Here is a 21,014-nt window from a genome sequence, read left to right as displayed (position 1 = left end):
TGAGCTGCACTCATTGGGTTTAATCTTTGATTTTAAATTGACTAAAAGTAACCAATCAGTTTTTCTTTAATGAATTAGCACATGATGACTAACGGTAACCTTTGATTTTAAATTGATTAATGGTAATAAGTATAACTAGTCGCTACGAGATCAAATTTATTTTTTTATTATTATGAGTTTTTCTTTAATGAATTAGCACATGACGATAAAAGTTATTAAAACAATCTAATTATTCATATAATAATAAATATTTATGTTATTAAAAAATCATACTGTAGCATTAAAAAAATTATTTATGTATATGGTGCTACATTTTTTGAAAAATTCATTTTAAGTACATCTTTCAAAGTAGGAAAAGGACAAGAGAAAGAGGAATTCTGTGTTGGATATGGCTCATACTTCGTATGTTGATGATGGCCCTAGTTGTCAGGGTTAGCAGAAAAGCAACTAGGGTCCCGCTCCTAGGTGAGCGGGCGAGGGTCCGGGGGGCAGCGCCCCCAGGCCCGTAGAGGCTAGGTACTGTTGTGGGTCTCTATTTTATTGTAATCTTCTTAGCAGTTTGGGCTTGGGCCCATGAATAGCTGTTATTAGGATTTTCTAATCCTATTTATATTTTCTTTGTAAACCGAGTGACTTGTAACGAGTGGAGGAGCTCATTTAGTATGAGCCGAGACCTTATGGTCCTTTTCCAAAAACAGAAGGAAAAAAGGATTGGAAGGAGATTTAAATGGAAGAAGGGGTATAAATGGAAGAAAAATTTCCTTTTTTGGTAGAGGACCATCAAATAATATTGTGTTCCTGGAGCACAATAAGAAAATCCCGAGTGGAGATGAGGAGAATATAGTACAGATAAGCTGGACATAGCCTTAATAGGTGAACCAGAGTAAATCATCGTGTCAATCTCTCTACTCTTATCTCTTTTTCTATTTTCTCGATTTTGTGTGATTGTCGATTTCCAACATTTGGTATCAAGAGCTTTGGTTCTGCGACCAGGGTTCCTGTGACAGATTGGGGTTTCGCGATTTGGGTTTTTTCTGTGCATAGAGAAAACTGCGAAATTGATCTGGAGAGGATGTCTACTGGCCAATCACGAATCGAGGTTGAAAAGTTCGGAGGAAAAGGGTTCGAGTTATGAAAGCTGAAGATGGAGGCTTTGCTCGTTGACAGGGACGTATGGCACGTGATCGAAGATGAGAAGCCATCGGAACCATCCAAACCTGTCGGTGATGTAACGTCAGGTGAAGGCGAGTCGAAGAAGTTGAAGGCGTGGACCAGAGACGATCGAAAAGCACGAAACTTGATCTGGTTATGCCTAGCAGATAACGTTCTGGTGAACGTAACTTCTGAGAAGACCGCGAAGGATCTCTGGACGAAGCTGAAAGGTCTCTATCAGAGCAAGTCACTCGTGAACAAGTTGTTCCTGCGAAGGAGGCTGTACAATCTGCGGATGAGCGAAGGTGATTCTTTCTCTGCACATTTCAATGAATTTAATACTATTTGTGCACAACTTTCGTCTATAGACATCAACCTGGATGAGGAAGACAAAGATTGCATCTTGTTGTGTTCACTGTCCAACTCTTGGTAGCACATCATTGTGTCAATTGGTACTGGTGTTAATAAACTGTCGTTCGAGACGGTTGTTGTTGCCTTATTGTCTGAGGAGATGAGAATGATAGGTTTTGAAGGTACCAGCAATGAGGCTCTGGTTGCTAGAGGAAGGAGTGATGACAAATCAAAGTCTGGTCACAGAGGAAGATCAAGGGGACGGTCAAAGTCCCGTGATAAATCTGATAAATCTGAAATGAGGTGCTGGAGGTGCAAACAGGTTGGACATCTGAGAAGGAATTGCAGAAGTAAAAGGTCCTGAGAAGCGGAATGATTCACAACCTTCTGCTTCGGGTACAAAGAAGGATGATGATGATAGTACAGGGGACCTGTACATGGCGTTTGACAGTCATAGTGATTGTAATGACTGGATTATTGACACTGGAGCATCATTTCATATGACACCTCATAGGGAGTGGTTATGCACCTATGAATCATATTCTGGCGGTACAGTTAGAATGAGAGATGACACAACTCATGCGATTGTGGGACGTGGGAAGGTAAAGCTGAAGATGAGTGACGGGACAATCAAGAATCTGCCGGGTGTGATGCATATTCCGGGGCTTACTAGAAATCTAATCTCTGTTGGTGGTATGGCAGATGCTGGTATTAATTTTGTCAGTGACAAGTATTCTTGCAAGCTGACTCGAGGAGCTTTGGTTATTGCAAGAGCAGAGCGTCATGGTAAATTGTGGAAACTGCTGGGTAGCACAGTATTCAGTGGTGAAAGCTATGTTTCAGAACAGGCGGAGGAGGACACTGCTATGTTGTGGCATAGGAGGCTGGGGCATATTGGAGGAAAAGTTCTGGAGACTCTGACATCAAAGAAGCTGGTGGATGGAATTTCGAGCTGCTCTATGGAATTTGGATTTTGCGAGCATTGCATGCAAGGGAAGCAAAATCGGGTATCTTTTGATTCCATAGGAGGAAGAGCTGAGGGGATTCTGGACCTGATACACAACGACGTGTTTGGCCCCACACCTGTAGCATCACATGGAAAATCAAGGTATTATGTTTCTTTTACTCATGATTTTTCAAGAAATGTGCGGTTATATTTCTTGCGCAACAAGGATGAAGTGTTCGATAAGTTCCGCGAGTTTAAGGCTTTGGTTGAAAAGCAGTTTGATCGAAAAATCAAGGTGTTGAGAACTGACAATAGAGGGGAGTTATGTTCAACAAAATTTGACCAGTTTTGTGCGAGCAATGGAATTGTAAGGCAGAAGACAACACCTTACTCACCTCAGCAGAATGGGGTGGCAGAGAGGTTGAATCGATCTCTCATGGAGAATTCACGAAGTATGCTGAGCGGTGCAGGCTTGACAGCTGAGTTTTGGGCAGAGGCAGTGGCTACTGCTTGTTATTTGAAGAACAGGTCTCCTACATCGGCCTTGAAGGAGAAGACTCCGTATGAAGCACTGTTTGGAAAAAGGCCAGACGTATCTCATGTCAGAGTGTTTGGCTGTGAAGCATATATGCACGTGCCCAAGGAGAAAAGAAGCAAGCTTGACAGTAAATCTGAAAAGTGTATCTTTATTGGGTACAAGGATGGCGTCAAAGGTTATAAGTTGTGGAATCCGGATACTAGAAGTGTAACTTACAGTAGAGACATTGTATTTAGGGAATCTAAGTTGAATCACTTTTTTCCTGAAGCTCCTGAAAAGGCACAGATAGTGGAGTTGGATGTGGGTTTGAAAAAGGATACATTAAACTCAGGTTGAATTGGGAAATTTGAATTCTGAAGCTGCTGAATATAACGAGGTAAAGGATGAATTTTCTGAAACTGAGGCTGAGGTTGAAGCACCAGTGCTGAGGAGATCCACGAGGGAAAGAAGACCATCTGAGAGGTATACACCTGAAAATTATATCATGTGTGCTAGTGATGATGCTTGTGCATTTAGTATTACAGGTGATGATCCGAGCACCGTAAGACAAGCTAGAAGCTCGGAGGATGCCAAACAGTGGGAGGAAGCTATGAAAGAAGAGATGAAGTCTCTGATGAAAAATCAAACTTGGAGTTTGGTGAATCTACCTGCAGACCGAAAAGCAATTGGTTGCAAGTGGGTGTTCAAGAAGAAGGTTGGTGCCAATGGAGAGATTGAGCGCTACAAGGCTCGATTGGTTGCAAAGGGATATTCACAGATAGAAGGGGTTGATAATGGTGAGGTATTTTCACCTGTTGCAAAGTTAAATTCCATAAGACTACTTTTGTTTGTAGCATATGACCTAGAGGTGGAGCAGCTAGATGTGAAGACGGCTTTCCTTCATGGTGATTTGGAGGAGGTTATTTTCATGAAGCAACCAGAGGGGTTCATTGCAAGAGGCAAATAGGAGCTAGTCTGCAAGCTGAATAAATCTCTGTATGGCCTGAAGCAGTCCCCGAGGATGTGGTACATGAAGTTTGACACTTATGCGGTGAAGCTTGGCTATGACCGCTGTGATGCTGATCACTGTGTTTATGTGAAAAAGGTTAGAAGGTGACTTTGTTATTCTAACTTTGTATGTTGACGACATGTTACTCGTTGGAAACAGTTTGAAGATGATCAGCACTATTAAAGGACTACTAGCAAAGCAATTTGAAATGAGATATCTAGGCGCTGCAAATGTGATCTTGGGTATGCAGATTAAGAGGGGGCGTGACAAAGGAAGATTATGGTTAAGTCAGCGGAAGTATATAGAGGATGTTCTGAAGAAATTCAAGATGACTGACTGCAAGCCTATGTTGACTCCCATGTCTACTGGTTCTAAGTTATCGGCTGACCAGTGTCCCAAGACTGAAGAAGAAAAAGAGAAGATGGCGTCAGTTCCTTATGCTATTGCAGTTGGGAGTCTGATGCATGCCATGATTTATAGTCGACCTGATATTGCTCAAGCAGTGGGAGTATTGAGTAGGTATATGTCCAAGCTAGGAAAGGAGCATTGGACGGCTGTGAAGCGTGTGTTCTGCTATCTTCGTGGTACGTCTGACCTTGGGTTATGCTATGAAAGCGTGAAGGGATCGAGGGGACAGACATTATTAGAACTGAGATGCTTTGTGGATGCTGATTGGGGAGGTGACATTGATAGTAGAAGGTCTACAAGTGGATATGTTGTTTCATCATTCGGCGGAGCTATCAGTTGGATGAGTAAGAGGCAGAGCACTGTTGCTTTATCTACTACAGAGGCTGAGTACATGGCCTTGACACATGCTATTAAGGAAGCTATTTGGTTATGAAGGTTGTGCAAAGAGATTGGCTTTGTGCAAAGAGAGATGATCGTTGGGTGTGACAGTTAGAGCGCCATTTTCTTGGCTAAGAACCCAGGTTTCCATGCGAGGACCAAGCATATCGGCATACAATACCACTTCATCAGAGAGAAGATTGAAGACATGGTTGTATTGCTGGAAAAGGTTGACACAAAGGTCAACAATGCTGATTTTCTGACCAGGGCAGTGACTTCAGAGAAGTTTGAATGGCGTACAGCTGCATTGGGATTGAAGAAACATGCGAAGCATTCACCAAGTGGGAGAATATTGGGTATGGCTCATACTTCGCATGTTGATGATGGCCCTAGTTGTCGGGGTCAGCATAAAGGCAACTGAGGTCCCGCTCCCAGGTGAGCGGGCGTGGTCCGGGGGGCAGCGCCCCCAGGCCCGTAGAGGCTAGGTACTGTTGTGGGCCTCTGTTTTATTGTAATTTTCTTAGCAGTTTGGTCTTGGGCCCATGAATAGCTGTTGTTAGGATTTTCTAATCCTATTTATATTTTTCTTGTAAATCGAGTGACTTGTAACGAGTGGAGGTGAGGATAATATAGTACAGACAAGCTGGACATAACCTTGCTTGGGTGAACCGGGGTAAATCATCGTGTCAATCTCTCTACTCTTATCTCTTTTTCTGTTTTCTCGATTTTGTGTGATTATCGATTTCCGACATTATGCACATCTCACACTGTCTCATTCACGCTCTTAGATTAATAAAATTTACAATCTTAGTTAACAAGGATTGAGTCATTGTAAGATATTAGAAATTGTGACATTCGAATGATAAAAAGAAAATTTATATTCCTACAAAACTTTTTATTAAAACCGAAATTGTTGTAGTATATCAATTGTTTAGCCAAACATACTTAATTTTATACGCAAGACTTGTCTTAAATTATGTATCATTAAATTTAAGATTTTAAAATAAACTCATGAATTTCACCTAGTACATAGCTAAATTAAACATCTTCCATTTCCAATAAAATTGCCTTTGGCTACAAAATATTAAAAAAAAATTATGTGAAATTTCAGTTTTTGTAATTATAGTAATCAAAATTTTAACATGATTGGCCATTTTAATGGTAGATGCTCAAGGTTGAGTTGGGCTGCAATGAAAGCAAATCCAAACTAAATACATGAAAACGGGTTGGTTGAGTCCAGTTAAGCAAATTTTTGTTGCTCAATCCGAATAAACCTGGTCAATTGCACGATAGATCGACTCAAGTCATTAGGTCATTTTTTTTTTTTTCAGCATACATGAAAAAATAAATAATAAAGAAGGCACCCGTAATCACCTATGACTGGTAAAATGTACAAAAATACAAGCGCGAACTTAATAACATTTGGCAAACAACACCTCTCAATTCCTCCTTTTGAAAATGGAAAATCAAAAATCCCCAACTTAAAAATATTTAAATGGGGAAGGTTTCCAAACTTACCAATGCTGTGTGCTTCTATTGTCTGTCGTTGGCTCGGTGTGCATATTGTACTCCTTTTCCATTTTTTTTTTTATAAACCCTTTTCCATTTCTTTAATGGGAAATGATGTTTTCCTAGTTAAAATCTCAATTTATCACTATATTTTTATGATTTTTATGATTTTTTTCATCAAAATATTTTTATCAATATTCCAAGCATTTTTATTTTATTTTATTTTTTTTATATTATGATTTTACCTTCTACAATTTTTTATTTCCCTTTTAATTTTACGAAAGAACTCAATTTTAACTATTTGCTCCTGCCGCAGAAAAAAGATATAATATTCCTGCAGACAGAAGAATAAGGTAAGTCCCATACCAAACATCTTCTCTCACTTTATTCTTTTTTCTCTCTTGAAAGAAAATATTATTTTCCCGTAATAGAAGAATAATATTTCCCTTCTTTAATACTATATTCTCAAGCTAAGACAAAGTAAACATAAACATGGATAACAAGTTTCATTATTTTAACATCACCCACCATAACCTATTATTACTCCACTTAGTCATCATCATATTGAGGCCTCGTTTATTTATTATATAGGTCAATTGGAAATAAGTGCATAAGGAATTTTAGCATCATTTCAGCTGCGTGCATAACTTTCAATTGAATTAGGTTCCAAATTTTAATTTTGATGCTTGTGAAATAAACCCGACACAATATTTCAACTGAAACAGTCACAGCACGAACACGCTATTTTTGCGCAAACTTGTTACCTATCAAATAACTGGTAAATACTGCTTTCACTAAATATACTAACTTAGGGACAGTAATGTTCATAAGTGATGTAGAGCACTGAAAAATACAGACTTCACGTATTACACTTGTACCTTGAATATACATTCATCAAATGTTCCCAAATCTCATGCTTTTGAACAATTGGTCTAGTGTCCTCCCCAAGGCTTCTTGGTACAGTCTCTTTCATATCCAAACTACTATTCGCACAAAAATTGGAATTCAATCAAGATATAAAACCAGAGAACAGATTTTATTGCCATCTTCCAAAATAATTGCAGCCCGATTCACCAATCAATAAGCAGCTATGATAACAAGCTTCTTTCTTTTCAATAATTTGTTGTATAATTCACTCAAAATATACAGATCACGACCTCCTCAACCTAGAGGAGGTGACAAGAACAAAAAGCAACTCAGCAGACTTTGTTGACCTGTTACTCAATGGTCGAGGCTTAGATGTGCTGGTCCTTTACCTTGGTGGGCATACAGGGAAACATCTTCATAATCCATCCCAGTAGCTGTGTAGACTTTGGTGACAACAATTACAATATAAATCCAATCAAAGAAGTTTGCTGGTTCTTCGCCTTGAAGGCCCACCAGGAAAAAGCTTCATAATCCATCCCAACACCCTTTCCACCACCTAGTACGAGAAAAAGAGATATCAATTCCCTTTTTTTCATTTCAAGTTTTCTAAACCTTATTTTCTTAACAACCACTACTAAATAGTTTTTGAGCATAAACCAATTATTTCCACCCATGACAATAGTAAAGGTTTCAATTTTTCACCAAGTTACACGCACTCCTCACAATTAGTGCAGCTTTCAATAACAAAATAAAAAGTTGGGATTCATCCAAACTAGTCATACAATAACAAGTTCATATAACGAGCATAAAGTAAACTGAACAAGTTACCTCATCACCCTCATCTGCGTATGGGGTGTTGTTCTCATACATAGCGAGAGAATCTGGTTGTTTTGCTGAAATATTGTCGTTAACCATGCTTTGAGCAGTCAAAAGCTCTAATCTTTGTGTCTGGACCTCAAGTTTTCGGGACAACTCCTTATTTATCTCCTTCAATCATCAAAACCAACGGCAGAGACTGCATGGTTAGACTAATAGAGAACCAGAATGCAAAAATAATACAAGGAACACCAGAAGCTAAAACCAAAATCCTATCCCATAGAAAATTCAAGGGCAAGGAGACACCATAGAAATGATGTCATTAAATGTGTGCAACTAGCACCAACCAAATGCACAGTTGCACACCATAAAGTTTTCTCCTTTTTTTACCCAAAACACATTAAGAACTGCTCAAAGCAGGACACGTGCAGTGCTGACCAAGAACACAAAAAAAATTGTTTGATGGAAAAGATCTGCCTAGCTGCACAAATATAAATTGGCTACTGTTTCTGAACTTTAGTCGCATATAACATGTGTTGGGAGAAAGAGAGGGCAACAAGTCATTCGTATTAATGCTATCAAGCATTGTTGCCCGAACAAAAGACTTGAGTCTTGAACTTTGACTAAAATTCCTTTGTGATTAGGAGAGTTAAAAAATGGACAGAAGTGTTTATATGAAAACACACAAGAAAAATTTGAAGTCCAAGTCCAAATTCTCCTACCACAATTAGCAGAGAAATAGGTAGATTTAAGTAAAAGCAAAAAGGGATCATAAGTTGCTAGCAAAGAAATTTTTCTTCTTTGGCTTCTTAAGAGAAGCACCAACTTGTTATTTCTCTTTCACAGCAAATTTTCTTCTTCGGACATACTTTTGAAAGACTTTAATATTTTGGCCAAACACCACAAAAAATCAAAAGAAGTATTCTTTTTAACTAAAATGTTGGATTTGTGAATTTAACAATAGGGCCAAACAAGATCTGACATTTTAGGCAACACTGTTTCTTTCTAATAGCACCTATTGTAGAAGCCGTTTTCAAAAGAATCATTTTTTAAAAGGGCAAAAAACTTCACAGCAAGGCCAAACCGGCATAAGAGCATTGCAATTTTTTCACCAAAGTCTCAACTGATTCATCCAGTAATATCAGAGGTATCAAAGCAGGAACCCAGATCTAATCTTACTTTCAAGAAAGTGCTCTCTTCTACCATGGTATAAACAATAGCAAGTTATTCATAAGACTAGGTGTGTTTGGGTGCTCTTATTTTTAGATTCTCTTCTCCTTATAAACAAAAGTTTAGCCAAACATAATTTTATAAAAGCTCTTATCATAAAAGGGCTTTTTTTTTATAATGAAGAAAAAGCTAAAAGCTCCTAGGACGAGCTTATTTTAAGATGTATGTCAACTTTTTCGAGTTCTCATTTATTTTCCAATTATACCCTTGTTATAAACTTTTATTTATAAATTATATCATTTACCCTAATAACAAATCATTTTATCTCCCTCTTTTCAAAACCCTAAGAACAACTTTATACAATTATCAAACAGCTTCTACCTTTATTTTTTAAGCTCTATTTATAACTTTAGCTTAAAAGTAGCTTTTAACTTAAAAAAAGATGTCAAACAGGCTCTAGAGAATAAGAAAACAAGTGCTCCCTGATTCATATAAAATCAAATTCTGATTGAATTACCTTCATCCTGGAACATTCAGATGATTCAGATGTCAAGGCTTTCATCAATTCTTCTTTCTCTAATGCCAGCTGCACATAGAAAGGTAGACAGGTGAATATTTGGGCCTATTTGATGACAATTTAAGACTAATTTGACAAGACATATTAAAGCAGGATGGGTGAAAAAAGTAATTCCCTAAACAATAAACAACAGCATCAATATCAACATCACTTTTATTCCAAACTAATTGGGATCGGCGGCCGCTGAACCCAAATAAAAGACAAGAAAATATTGAGGGGAAAAAAAGAGAGGAAAAAAGTAAATAAAAGAGAAAAAAATAAATAGTAAACAGTAAATAAATATGGCGTATATATTACTGACTGAAAATTTTCAACAGACCAAACCATACCTCAGAAATAAGAGCATTAATGTTCTCAATCATTCTCATCTGATCATGAGGAATATTCACAGGAGAAACTCCAAGAGAAGAGTGTGTAGTTTCAGGAATTAAAGACAAACTAGAGGTTTGGGCAGCATTATCATTGATTTCAGGGTTGAAAGAGTTTGAAGCAGGATCTTCGCTTGCTGCATTACATAGATATATAAACATAACTAGAGATACTAAACCAGTAAAAGTACTCAAAGACAAAATATTCAATCAAAAGCCTTGGATGAAGTAAACAACATATGATCATCCAAAATTCCTTTTTTTTTTTTTTGTATTATTAGCATGTGATGTAATTTAAATAAGGGCAACTACTAGTGAGATTATATTTTTTTCTAAAGATCTCCTCAGAATGAGTACAACTTGATACATATGCTGGAAGGATCTGATAAGATGGTTATGTACAGAGTAGAAGACACTTTTGCAATAAGTTATATAAAATAAAATGAACCTAAGCTACGTACAGCAAATCATATATTCATATATTGGTCTGCATAACCTGCCAATAATAACAACTTTAGAGATTAGAGCCGTGTCAAGAATTTTATTTTTTTTCATTTTAAGCATCCTTTTAATGGATACGCAATGGAAGCATTTCCTTCTCTTATTCTCACCTAGAAATAATGGAACCACAAAAACAGGCTTAAGTGACTAGCAAAATTAGCATGCAAACTTGCTTGATTGATGCCTAATAGACAGCCATATATAAATTGGTAACCCATGATGAGTACCTAGAACAGGCAAAGCAAAGTAATAACCATAACTGAGGCAAACAAACCTAAATCCTCTGTAGATGTTGAAACGTCCCTTTTAATAACTTGACTCTCAATAGACTTTCCAATTCCTGAAGCCTTTCGCAGCTTAGACAGCAACACCTTCTTTTCTGTATCAGTGCAATGACAAAGAATGAACACGGATTTGAGTTCACATGACTCAATTCACAAAAAAAATTATTTTCAATTTCGAAACAAGAGTAGCCATTTTGATATCTCAACTTAGACATTAAAAATTAGTCGCCCAAATGAATGGTTACCTAGCATTTTTTCGTATATCTCTAATATTTTTCTTTTCATAAAAAGTAAGTAGTAATTTTATCAAAAGAGAACAAAATAAATTACAAGAAATCCGCCAATGAAAAAGAAAAAGAAAACAAAGAAGAAGAAATCCATTCAACTCTGAATATCTAGAAAATAGGGAGACAGTTAAAAATCCTGAACATCAAATTGGTTATCCACACCCACATATACCAGAAGGACTAAAAGTAAAAATCATCGAAGATTCAAGTCCTGAAAATATCATGCAAGACAAAAGTACATTTCCAAGCAAAAGACCGTATTTTAGTTTTAAAAAAAAAACAACAATTAGAGAAAACAAAGGAGCACAAATATAAAGAGAGCTACAGATATCAGAACAATAGCACAAAATTAAAATAAAGCATATAAAAGGTTTTTAATACAATAAAGTGTTAATAACCAAAGATAACCTAAGTTAGTGATGTGTTGCTGAACATGTAACCATTGGTCTCTAGCCAAGTACACCAGAGACCAACATGGATAGAAATTCTCCTTTATAAAATCACCATCAATAATGCAATAATATAAAACCCAAGAACTAGAGTCAAAGTTGAGTATCTTGATAATTGAAATTTGGAAGATCAAAAAACCATAAAAGCATCATACATGATTAGTGTTGTAAGCATATTCACAAACTACAGCATTCTAAATTAGAAATTAATTTGAGACATCAAGAAACAAGATAGAAGAAATACTTTAAAACAATCCAGAAACAATTGGTTTTTCTATTTTTTATTTCTATGGCTAATTAATGTTCCCTCTTGACCCTGGTTCTTTCCTTCTTTCATACCATAAGAATCATATAAGTAAAAGCACGAGCCTTACCACTGCCAGTCCACATTGGCAAGCCAATAGAAAATACAATGACAAATTCAAACGAAAAATTAAAATCTATGTGAACCCAAACAGCAGTGATAAGTTATAGTTAAAGTCTGATTACCCTCTTGAAGAGCATCGATGGTTGACAGCAAATCATGGCGCTCTTTGTCTAGGCTAGACATTTTCTTTCTGCAATATTTATTGTGAGCTGTTATTTTAAAATAACCCAGAATCTTTAGATAAACTTAGTCAGAAAAATCAACAATTGAAGAAAATGAGAAGCTGACATCAAATCAATCCATCAGTATGAGGTAAAATTACTATATTTAAAAAATACAACATTTTTAACTAGATTGTTTGGATACTGTCTGGCTGTAAAAACCAATATTAAAATTAGTGTTCAAATAATCATTCTGCCAAAAATGAAAATTACTTCAGGTGAAAAGTAATTTTAGTTTCTATCCCAATCACCAAAAAGTACAAGTGGGTGAACACCCCAAAAACATAAAATAAAACTCATTATTTCAAAAAAAAGCTTTATAAAATTCATTCCATACAATACGAAATTTATTAGGTAAAGAAAGAAGTGAGTAATTCAATTTAAGGAAAATAAATCCACATAAAGATCACCACCCATTAAAAACCAACTAGCAAGGATAAGGATGAGGGCAACCCTTGTGCATAGCGTTACCCATGTATATTTGCAAAGAGGTTATTCCTCTATTCAAACTCGTGACCTTTTAGTCACAAAGGAACAACTTTACCACCGCTCCAGGCTCCCCTCTTCAAAAGAAATCCTCATATGAGACACAAAACCACAGAAGAAAAACAAAGTAGGAGTAATGATTTTCAAAATTAGTTCATCCAAAGTGAATTTCACTCAAGTAACTCTACACCAATTACCCAAACATGCACTAAACCCTAAAAACAGTGTATGAAGATTTCCTTAGAGGCTTAGACAGACAATCACGGATAAGGGATGGCACTCATTCTAGTCAATATGGATGTCTTCCCTAATTTTATGCTTTTCACTCTGCTCAATGCTATCAAACATTCTTTGAGAAAAGACAATTCAGTATTAAATTAAGATATCAATGACCTCCATATCATTCAAGAAAAAAAATTACGTTAATACAAGAATACTAATCATAAATTCATCTGCAATGTTAGGTAGAAGTCCAGACTAAAGTAGACATTTTAATAGGTACACTTCAAATAAATGCCACCTTTTTCAGGCAAAAACCCTGGTTGAATATTCAAAAATCTCAATCTTGCCATCTATATTTCTTTTGCTGCAAATTTAAAACCTCAAAATACCTGTATGATGAAATTTCTGCTTCTGCATTTTCCAACTGCTTCTCAAGCTTTAGCTCACTAGATCTTAGTCTGAGTGCCTACAAAGTTTATTGAACACAACAAATTAAAAGTTGGAATCTAGTAAGTATCTAAACCTATATGTAATAGTCTAGCTATGTGCATTAGTATTTAACTATAAATAATGTGGTTACAACTCAATTATATAAGGTTTAATTATATATCAAATACCAGCTCTCCTAAAACCTTAAGCTATTAGGAAAATGCTCATGAAAGGTTTTATATCACTATTCTCTAACAATCATATATTGGTAATTTGTTACAAATCAAATTTATTCCACAGTACAAATTCTCCCTCTAACATGTACTACAAATAAAAGATGGGGAAAATCATATTTTATCCTTAAAAGTAAATCCAAATGGCAAAACATACCAAGAAAATTCAGTACCTTCTCCTCTAAACCAATAACTTCAGAAGCCAATAACTTGGCACGCTCATCAGAGGCATTACACTCAAGTTGTGCATTTGTATATTCACTCCTGATAGACTCAAGTTCAACCTGTTGACGTCAAAGTTCAGATACATAACAATAGCAGATGGAGGGAGCATGAACTAGAAAGCAATTATGGAGATATGTACAGAAATCAGTCTATTTTCAACCACAAAGAATCAACAGTCAATGTAGTAGAAAGTTCAACTTCGACCAAACTCAGCTTAATGCACTAAAAATTCTAACTCCAAGACAATGACAATCTTAGATATCAGGAAAAACACCATACTGAGCAGAAACCATTGATGAGCATTTGGGTGGATTGCCAAATGGGAACTTGCTATCAAATTTTTTGAAATAATGGAACTACGCAGGAAAGATTAAAGACATAGGCCAGTATGTTAAGATGATCACAGATACTTTTAGTTAAGAAAAATATGAAAGGCAGCTCTCAATGACTCACAGAAAGATTGTATGAAAGATATTTGATAAATGATGATCATGAACGAACTTTGTTGTTTTTGCACATGTTGTAGTAAGTGTGGTAAGTCAAACAATCCCCTAATTGATGCACCATTTCAAGAAACTAAGCACATCAATTAAAATGGAAGTTCTTCAAAAATTTAAAAACAGTTACAGTGTATACCGAAATGAATTATGAATATTCCAGGTAAAAAGATACTCATAGCCTTCCAATGTCTTGTTAGAGAAATATAAAGCTATATAGCCCCACCCAACATCTTAAACTTTTGGGTTGAATTGGTTCTTTACATGGTATCAGAGCTTCCGTAACCAAGTAGTCACGAGTTCGATCCCCACCGTCCCATTCTATTAATAAAAGTAATTAAATATTGTGGACTTTCTTAGCATAGGTAGGCTGGGGAGGTGCATCATCCACCCTTCAAGTCCAATGGGCTTTCGTGTGAGGGGGCGTGTGAGAGAAATATAAAGTCATTAATGTAGCTTCATCCAATAGCTTAAGTTTTTGGATTGAATTGATTCTTTACATGTATCTGAGCATAATCTTTCAATTTACCAAAAAACTTGGGATAGGAAACAAAATCAGCTCAATTCAACAACCTCAGCAGGATTGGCTCAATTAGTTGCTTCACAATCTCTACATCGAGTTTTATATGAGGCTAAATATATAATTACAGCAAAAAGATTGTGAGCCAGCTTGATTAATCATATACAATAATTAAATTTATAATAACTTTACAAAGTTTTAATAATAAATATATTTATTTAAAAAATTTGTGCACCAGGGCGTGCCCTACTGACCTTTATATTTGTTTAAAATTCATTTTCAATATATGATTTAGTATTATAAATTTAAACATGTGGGCACATGAACTTTCAAATCTAGACCGTGAATTATCATATAAGGGAATACCAGCACAGCAAAAAAAATTATGCAATTAGATATGGAGCATTGATACAAACCAGTTGCGCTTTGATATCTTCTTGTAACTTCTCCATGTCTGATTTTAATTGGTTGACAACACTTCTCTATAAAAACATAAAACAAAAAATTGTAAAACAAAGCAGAAGATAGTTTCATATCCATAAAGACAACTACGAACCTCCAAAGTAAACACAGCAGCAATTTAAATTCAAAATCAGATTATAAGTAATGCCAAAATAAAAAAGAACCAAGTACTAAGACAACTTAGTAACCAACTAACCCAGGACTAGGAAAAAGAACTACATCTTGCACAAATTCTGTACTTAGTAATACCAAAATAACAAAGAACCAAGTACTAACACAACTTAGTAACCCACCAACCCAGGACTAAGAAAAATCTCAAGAGATTTGCACAATTTCTATAACTTATAACCAACTAAGATCCTTTTCTAAACCCGCAGACACACGGACCGATAATATTCAAATGTTCTATCTCATAAAGGATACAAGTAGACCCAAAAGCCACTGACTTGAAGAAAGTCACAGCAATCACTGTTCCTGTTATTGGAAACCTAATGTTCTTCAAAATTATTTTTAAAGAATTCAACATGCAATATCCTAATATGCTCAATGGATAAACACATGATGTATTACATTATAATAACTAATAAAAATTGTCAGTACCAAAGGCTTCTAGTTGAACGCAAAAATAACAAAATTATAAGACAATAGAATAAAAATTAAAAACTGCAATGGTTTCAAAGTTGAACATTCCACAAAATGACATATTGTAATCCATAAGCCAACCTGTTGATTATAATTATCAGTCAGAGATGAATTTTCAGTAGCTAGTGACTCTGCTAACACTCGAGAAGCCTCAAGAGCACGTTGCAAAGAAAATTTTTCCTGTGTTAGATCTTCAATATGCTGCAGCATAAAAATGAGGGAAAAAAATAGAGTCAATAAAACAGAATATATATTTTTGACATGTAACAAAAGCATGTAAAAGCCAAGATGATTATAACATGCAAGTGCATTAATAACCGTCCTCTCTTAAAAACTATTGAAATAACAACCAAAAAAATTACAATTTTATTTACAACTCATAAGAATTAGACACATTTGCAAGTTGAGAGTAAAATTTGAATTTATGAGAATTAGTACAAAGAAGCTATTGTGCATAACATATACTAATATTCTGCTGCTAGAACTAGCAATTTAATATGATGAACAATTTATATCCATATTTCATTGGTTTAAACTAGACAAGCAAAAGACACTACATAAATTATGAAAGAACATATTTTAGTTTAAACCTATTGACATCCTTTCACAACTTATGCATGAAATCGTGCTGTCAGTAAATCTCCAAGACTCCAATTAAAAATTCGGTATATTTTAACTCGTATTTTGTTATCATAGATATCCCCAAAAACCGAAGGCTTTAACTTCTACAAACATTAATTTACCTAATAAATCAAGCACAAAAATCTCAACCATCAGAAAAATCATTTTTTATGCTAATTCAGCAAAAATACATAGGCAAAGTAAAGCACTACAACAACATACAATTTGAGAAAATTTCTCAAATTTCTTGATATATCATTGCTGTAGGCATCAAAAGAGAAAATTTCTTGACCATAACTAACAAAAACCACCTGTTCTAAAGCAGCGAAGTCTTCATTTTTTGAAGGAGTGTAGTAATCGTGTTTCTTCTCCATGCCATTTTCCTTAGCACTTATCATCAGTGTGTCTTGACTGTTATTATTAAAAACTGAAGAGTTTGTCAAGTGGTCAAATGGACTATGAACACTTCCAGTTGTAAAATTTGATAAATGTGCCACATTTTTAGTCTCTTCAGATGGCTTATGGAAATAAGAAGATCCTGACATATCATTGCTGCTTGATTCTAAATGATTGGACATAGAGGAATCTTGCTCAGTTTGATGAAATGGAGACCCCAAAGAAGATCTAGTGACATTTAGAGAATCAAGAAAAGATGGACGTGACCTCCTAGAGCTAGATTCCATTGACACTGAATGTATTTGTGTATGGTTGGAGGGATTCCTTGTTTCATAACCGGTGAAATCATATTTTGGCATAGTTGCACCATGAAGGCCAGTTAAATCACTATCAGAACTAGTAATGGTCTCCCTAAACTTAGAACTGAAAGAATCATTGAAGCCTGCAATACATGTATTTTGCAAAACTTCATCAGCAAAGAGTTCTAAGCCACCGTCAGGTTGAATGAAAATGGTGAAAAAAAAAATTATAAAAATCTGAAACAATAGAAGCTAAGAAAAGAAAATTAAAATGTTACCTCCGGAAAGCAAACCATGTGAAAAACCGCTATCTGAAGTGCTAGAATTTGTTGGCTTAATTTGCAGCAGTGTATCAACAGAGTTCTGAGGTGAGATTTTTGATGGAAAATAAGGAGAAGAGCCATGATCAGTAATTGCATAATCCTTCACAGAACTGTTACTCTTGATTGGCTGGTTTTCATTCATTCCATGAAGACTAGATTGACTAGTATTGCTACCAAAATCTTGACTTTCTTGCGAATGTAGAAGAATGCTTTGGTGGTTTGTAGTCCCATATGGGTTTCTGCCAAGACGACCAGCATGAATTCCATACATATCATTCACCTTATTTGCCTCATTGCTTCGACTAACATCTGCAGATGCAGTAACAGCAGAAGCATTATATCTCTTAGCTTCATCAATCTCTGAATGTGCCTCCACCAGACTAGTAGACAATGTATTAAAATCATCACTTGCAAGACTAGTTCTACCAGCCAAAGACCCTTGATTACTACTTTGGCTAAACAATTCCAGGTTCTTGTCATTACCCATTCCCGAAGTTAATGTGTCAATAACAGCACCTCCAATACTGCCAGATGTGGTAACTCCATCCGATTCATTAACTCGTACATTTTCAACTTCAGAAGCCTGTTTTTGATTCAGGCTAGCATCAGAATTGTGAACATGGCTCGAGGATGAAGACTTCTTGGCCCGCTCTGCAGCTTTCTTTTTACGAAACTCCTCCAGCTGCAAGACCCAAAAAACTATTTGAGACTGACAGAAAAAGGCAAAAAAAAAAGCTGTACTTTCAGAAGACACATAATAACTTTTTGATATAACACATAATAAATTAACAATGCAATAAGTAGTCAGATTACATAGAAAATATTTGGAAATAAAAAACCGTTCATGTACTTTCACCCAACAGCTAGTGAATGTTAGGTAGTGAAGTTCCAAGAAGGGCAAGCAAAAAAATAAGTGTAGCGGAGATAAGAATGCTAAAATGGATAAGTATTGGAGTAGTATAAATACAAAAGTAACCCTCTTTTCTCTCTCAACCTTTCTCTTGTTTTCTTTTGTTTTCTCTGAATGAGTAGACTACAAAAAAGATAAGATTTAGAATAAATGCATCTAAGAGAACGTTGGAGTAACATCTATGGAGGAGAAGATGAAGAAAACCCCCCTAAGGAGAAGAAAAGTAGACCAAATGGAACATAAGTCTGACTAAATTGGATGAAGGATGACCTAAGAAAACACTAGGAAAAACAATTAAAATGGACCATACTAAGAATGGTTTTAAGAAAATATTGGTTTTTGATAGAGCCCAATGACGTCCAATTGACCCATGTAGCAGAACCTAGTTTCTTCCAACAGCAGAATAGACATTCCTCGGTAGGACCCCTCATTTGCCCATGCCTTTAACTATCATGAAAGATTTACATACAAACCCTCAGACCCTCATTGAAGATTGCACATTCCTCTTCCTTTCAGCTGCCCTCCATTCAATTTCACAATTTCCTATTTCCTTCCATTTACCCTCCCAAACCCAAACACAATCATCTCAACAATCCAAGGGCTACAACATCTTCACAACGGAAAAACACAAAAAATTAAACTCTACCCGATTACATTACCATCAGATACACATAACATTATAACGAGCAATACAAACCAACCCCAAATCAATAACACATTCCAACATCTTCAACAAGCTGATAATCAGAACAAAAATGAATTAAAAAAAAATGAAATCCATACCCGGCGCTTGCCAGCTTCGAGATGCTCTTGCTTCCGCGACGAAGCGGCGGAGTTTGGCAGCACCTGAGCCGACGCCATTTGAGAACCACGAATGATCTATTACAACAAAACCTACAAAATTCACAAATTCAATGCACGAATCTCCATCCCCGTCGCAACGAATCCGAATCAAGCAACCCCAAACCCCCCAAAATCACAAGGGATTTTCCAGATCACAGAAATTGGGAACGAAAAATGATGCCAAATTCAAATTGAATATTGAAACGTTTGGAAACACAAAAAAGGAATCAAAGTCGGGGTTTCAGACAGTGGGTGCCCGATCTGATCGGAGAGAGAGAGAGAAAGGTAGATTTGTTCTCTCTCTCTTTTATTTCTGGTTTTTGGAGTTTTTTTTTATTATTTTGAAATTTTTGTTATTTTGGCTCTCTTTTAAAACGATTTTGATTTGAGATGGATTCAGGTGTTGGTGTACTAATTTGGGTGGGGTCATTAAAATGACCAAAGAGGACATATAAGGAGCGAGGAAAAAAAAAAAATTTATTCGACAATCACGTTTTTTCAAAAATATGATGTAAAGATGAGTTTTCTGAAAATATTATCAAAAAAATATTTGGTAGACTAAAATATTTCTGGAAATATTGTGTTAATTTTCTTAATGATATTTTAGGTGTATTGAATTTTTCATTGCCATAGAAATCCTAGAATACCACCTCCTGGAAGGTATTCTTAGATAGTATTTTCGAAAAAATTTACACTCAAAATAAAATTCTGAGACCACCATCCACAACCACCACTACCACTATGACACCGTTACCATTGTTGCTGCCACCAACCACCATCATTGTCGCAGCCACTTCCGTCACCTCCACCACCACCATCCCTACCACTACCACCGTCGCAGCCACTGTCGTCACAACCACCACCACATCACTGCCTCCCATCGTCGTACTGTCGTCGCCGCCACCACCACCATGCCACCTAGAGGTGGCAAAGTGGGCGTCCCGCCCCACCCCGCCATCAACTCGCCAAAAAATGAGCCAGCCCGCCCCGCCCCATTTTTGAAAGTGGGCTAGAACACTCAGCCCGCCCCGCCCCGTTGACAGGTTGGGCGGGTTGGCCCGCCGAGCCGAACCCATTTTGCCGACTCTAATGCCACCCCCTCCCCACTCGCCACCACCACCACAACCACACCATATGGAGAGGAAAGTGATGATCCAATTTTTTTATATTTAATAATAATTATTTTTTATTATATTATTTGTTATGTTATCAAACACAATTCTTATTCTCGGAATAAAAATAGACATATTATCGAACACTTTTTTTTTCTAAGAAACTGTTCCAAGGAACAGAAATAGAAAAGAATTGTTTCTTTTCAGAAACAGTGATAGGGAATAGAATGTTGTCATGCACACCCTTAGATTCCCGATAAAAAATTTAAAAAACTTGTACCAAATATGAGTAAATAAATATGATTACCGAAATCCTAAAAAATACTTCGTACCAAACGGCTTCCTAAGATATCATAAACAATTAAACATGACCATTTAGTTCTGACGTGATGGAAATGACAATCTTAAAAAATTATAACAATAATAGAAAAAATATTATGAACATAATTTTATGTCATTTTAAATAGGAGAAATGTTATACTTACAACTTTTTTTTACAACCTCTTACAACCATATCTTAACACCGTTGATTTTCGTCAATCAACGGTTATGATTTTCGTAAATTAAACTCATTAATTAATTATTAATTCACAATAAATGATAACTGTTGATTGGCG

General features: G+C 36.0%; 1 protein-coding gene across 1 annotated transcript; it reads right to left on the bottom strand.

Moving 5' to 3' along the window:
• Nucleotides 1-7,060: 7,060 nt before the first annotated feature.
• On the bottom strand, nt 7,061-19,621 carry LOC133293742 (protein BLISTER). Its single transcript, XM_061492345.1, has 13 exons — nt 19,226-19,621; nt 17,488-18,214; nt 16,826-17,352; nt 15,975-16,094; nt 15,206-15,271; nt 13,721-13,831; nt 13,275-13,351; nt 12,079-12,146; nt 10,844-10,948; nt 10,030-10,205; nt 9,641-9,709; nt 7,966-8,124; nt 7,061-7,693 (listed from the first exon to the last, which is right to left on the bottom strand). Exons 1-13 carry the CDS (start codon nt 19,301-19,303, stop codon nt 7,613-7,615), a joined length of 2,364 nt encoding a protein of 787 aa, XP_061348329.1. The 5' UTR covers nt 19,304-19,621; the 3' UTR covers nt 7,061-7,612.
• Nucleotides 19,622-21,014: the final 1,393 nt, after the last annotated feature.

Source organism: Gastrolobium bilobum, unplaced genomic scaffold, assembly GCF_033153095.1.
Source record: "Gastrolobium bilobum isolate Gb01-03AN ecotype WA unplaced genomic scaffold, APGP_CSIRO_Gbil_v1 utg81323, whole genome shotgun sequence".
NCBI lineage: Eukaryota > Viridiplantae > Streptophyta > Magnoliopsida > Fabales > Fabaceae > Gastrolobium > Gastrolobium bilobum.
Note: the sequence above shows the minus strand (reverse complement) of the source record. Positions and strands in the feature narration are given on the sequence as shown.